General features: G+C 35.8%; 2 protein-coding genes across 2 annotated transcripts; both read right to left on the reverse strand.

Annotated features, from left to right (window-relative positions):
* Positions 1–297: 297 nt before the first annotated feature.
* Positions 298–1,422, reverse strand: LOC132728724 (uncharacterized). Its single transcript, XM_060714394.1, has one exon. It carries the CDS (start codon positions 1,420–1,422, stop codon positions 298–300), a length of 1,125 nt encoding a protein of 374 aa, XP_060570377.1.
* Positions 1,423–2,150: 728 nt separating this feature from the next.
* On the reverse strand, positions 2,151–3,109 carry LOC132728725 (uncharacterized; the record flags this gene model as incomplete). The annotated part of the gene is given in 2 exon segments (XM_060714395.1): positions 2,151–2,273; positions 2,738–3,109. Coding segments are annotated over 2 exon segments (495 nt in total), but the record flags the coding sequence as incomplete, so codon positions are not given.

Consider the following 3,109-nt stretch of genomic DNA (forward strand, 5'->3'; position numbering starts at 1 on the left):
CATAGTATCCGGAGGTAAAAACTGTATTTCTATTATTTTTTACGATAACTCTTCTTAACAGTGGTACATTTGCACCGTTTATGAAACTCTCCCCGCATATATTTGAGTATATGTAGAAGGTGTCTTTTTTTATAATATCTTCTCCGAGAGTTATCTCTGTCAGAGCGATTTTCCAAACGCCATTTAGATCTATATTCTGACGCAGTTTAATCTTAAAACTGCAAGGTTTATTGTCAGGATAATATTCCAGATGCTGATCACTCCGAACAATCATATAATATGACATAGTTCGAGTCCTTAACCGTTAATGTTATGAATATCCTCCTTTCGTACCCAAGAATTAAATTTATTTGGCCATCCTTCGTACTTGACCAGATATTCGTGGACTCCTCCTCGCTTCCTTTTCCTGAGAACCTTTTCAATGATCCATAAGGCGTCTTGGTTCTTATATACTTTTTGTAATTCCTGTCCATAAAACGTTCCTACCAGGACATCGTTCGAAAAATCTGCAACCTTGTAAGCGGGTATGCCCTGTTTTATAAATCGCTCAGATATTTTAAACACCTCGGATGTCCACTTTTGATTATAATCTCTCTGGAATGTATATTTGGTGTACGCGAGTCTCACCAGGTCGCCCTTATTATATTTAAATTCTAGTTTAGTACTGCTCTGTTCATGAATTTTGTTGCTGGAATTATTATTATTGTACATATAATCCCAAACAACGGCTCCGTTCTCGCGGTTGATCTCGGAAGGCGACATATGTTTGGGCAAACTTGTATGAGGAGTCAAATTGTAACTGTTTTTAAGACTTTGCAATTGTTCTAAATACCTGTAGCTTCTTGTGTTTTGAAATAATTTGTGCATCTTGTTCCTAAATGTACGAATAACTCGCTCCACCGGTGAAACTTTAGTATCTTCATTTTGGCTCGTGAAGTATTTAATGCCCATTTTCTGGAGATACGACTTGAATAATCTGTTGTTAAATTCCCCGCCTTTATCTGTATATACTATTTGTGGCTTGCGGCCTTGTTGCAATATGCGCTCAAATGCTTCTAAAACGTCTTTAGCTCTTTTACTCCTCAGGGGTTCAACGAAAAGATATTTAGAAAACACGCAAATAACCATCAGTAAATATTTCATGCCGTCGTTGTACTTGGCCGTATTTGCCACGCTCGCAAAGTCAGCTGCCCACTGTACGTCTACACCGGAAGTAATTATTTTTCTCCTGGTGAATTTCCGCTTTATTTGTCGATGTAGAGTATACACATCTTGCTCTTGTAACCATTTTTTGATCTTATTTCTAGATATTCCATATTTGCCTCGTCTCTTGACAATTTGATACAATTTTTCGGGGCTAGTGAAGGAAGCTGGGCTTTTTGCGTCATAATACAAAGATTTCAGGTAGTCACGATAATCCATTATAAATACAAGTTTTATTTATCCAAAAAGTCACAACACTGCGACAGCGTCTCTTTTAAATCGCATATTTGTAACATGACATCCTTTAATATAGTTACAGATCTCGTTCCTCTCCTAATAGTTACAACAACCTGACCTTCCTCGTTCTTAAAAACTGAAAGGTGGTGACAGCCATCTATATTTAAACTAACCTTTCGTTTATTTTTATTAAGAAATTCATTTTCGTCGGCCGGTTCATGCCTGACAAAATTGACATGTGCTTGTGACATTGTATTAACAATTGTAAAATAAACTCCGCTATAACATTGAAATGCGATTTTCTCGCACCCTCTCTATTGCCTGATGAAACTGGTTTACACCGGATTCGAATTGTATCGTGTGATACTTTCAACCTGGCGAAGGTCAAATACACTCGACCGTATATATTTAATTGAATTGCGAAAATTAAACCCCATACAGAGTTGAATGTATTCTCTTTCGCCAGGTTAATAATATGACTCGTTACAATAAAAGAGTAACAAGAGCGAAACATAAGCAAACACCTTACATATAGGAACACAACTTTTTATTTCCTGCGAGGTTGATTACATATCAATAATCTACAATCTATATTGTGTATACATTTACATAGAAATTACAGTATATATATATATATAAGTATATAAAAGAAACTAAGAAAACTAAATAGTGAAACAGTTCATATTTCGTTCAGGTTCCCCGCAATGTCATCACATGTCTGTTAGTATCTGGTATAGAGGATCGTGGCATATTTCGTCCTTTCTCAACAGCAAGTCTTTTATTTCATCATCATCAATCTGCGCCAGTGAAACAAGTCCGGGTAAAAACAGTTTCTGAAATATAAAAAACAGATCGTTCAGTAAATATATTATCCTGTATATGTTCGTCAAAAATGTTACTATAATAGCGTATAACTAGAGAAGGAAAAACTAACAATGAAATGGATGACGCAACTGTTGCTTATGCCTTTTATCTCGTAAAAATAAATATACGAATTGCTAGAAATTTAACAATAAGTTGATTTCGATCGCTTTGCACATCAATACCTGAGATAAATCAAAATAGTTTTCACGTAATCCTCGAAGAAAAGCCGAATTAATTACAAGTGAAATATTGCATAGATAGTGTGGAAACATTGTTGAAAGCGGTGTAATACAGATTATATTCCTATACCCTTATCGGTAATGTAAAAAAAAATAGAAAACTAATCTGTGTCAGTTTATAATAATAATAATAATAATAATAATAATAATAATAATAATAATATTAAATTAATAGTAATAATAAAAGTTAATACCTGCAATTCGGGAATGCGTGCAGCGGCTTGTTTGGCTAAGTCTTGTACATTGTCCTCTCGAATCAGGCATTTCCCTGCCTGCCAGTATTGGTCGCACAACTGTTCCCACGTAGGTTGTTCTGTTGTCAGACATCCGCTGTAACCCATGTGTTGATTTTGCGAAGGGTGTTGTGTTTGGCAACCCTCGCAGTTTTCACGAGGATTCGCAAGCTCATTTATTTCGCGTATAATGGCATTTGCCGCTGTCATAGAAATTACTCTTTTTGACTTGTCTGTGGCTTTTACAATAAGAGACTGGTATCCGAGAAGATTTTCTCTCAAGGCGGTTGTATGAGTGTGAGCAAATCGCACCCCTTCCTGAGTATACTGATA

The sequence above is a fragment of the Ruditapes philippinarum genome, unplaced genomic scaffold, assembly GCF_026571515.1.
Source record: "Ruditapes philippinarum isolate M1 unplaced genomic scaffold, ASM2657151v2 ctg6200_1_1_1_1, whole genome shotgun sequence".
In the NCBI taxonomy this organism is placed as follows: domain Eukaryota; kingdom Metazoa; phylum Mollusca; class Bivalvia; order Venerida; family Veneridae; genus Ruditapes; species Ruditapes philippinarum.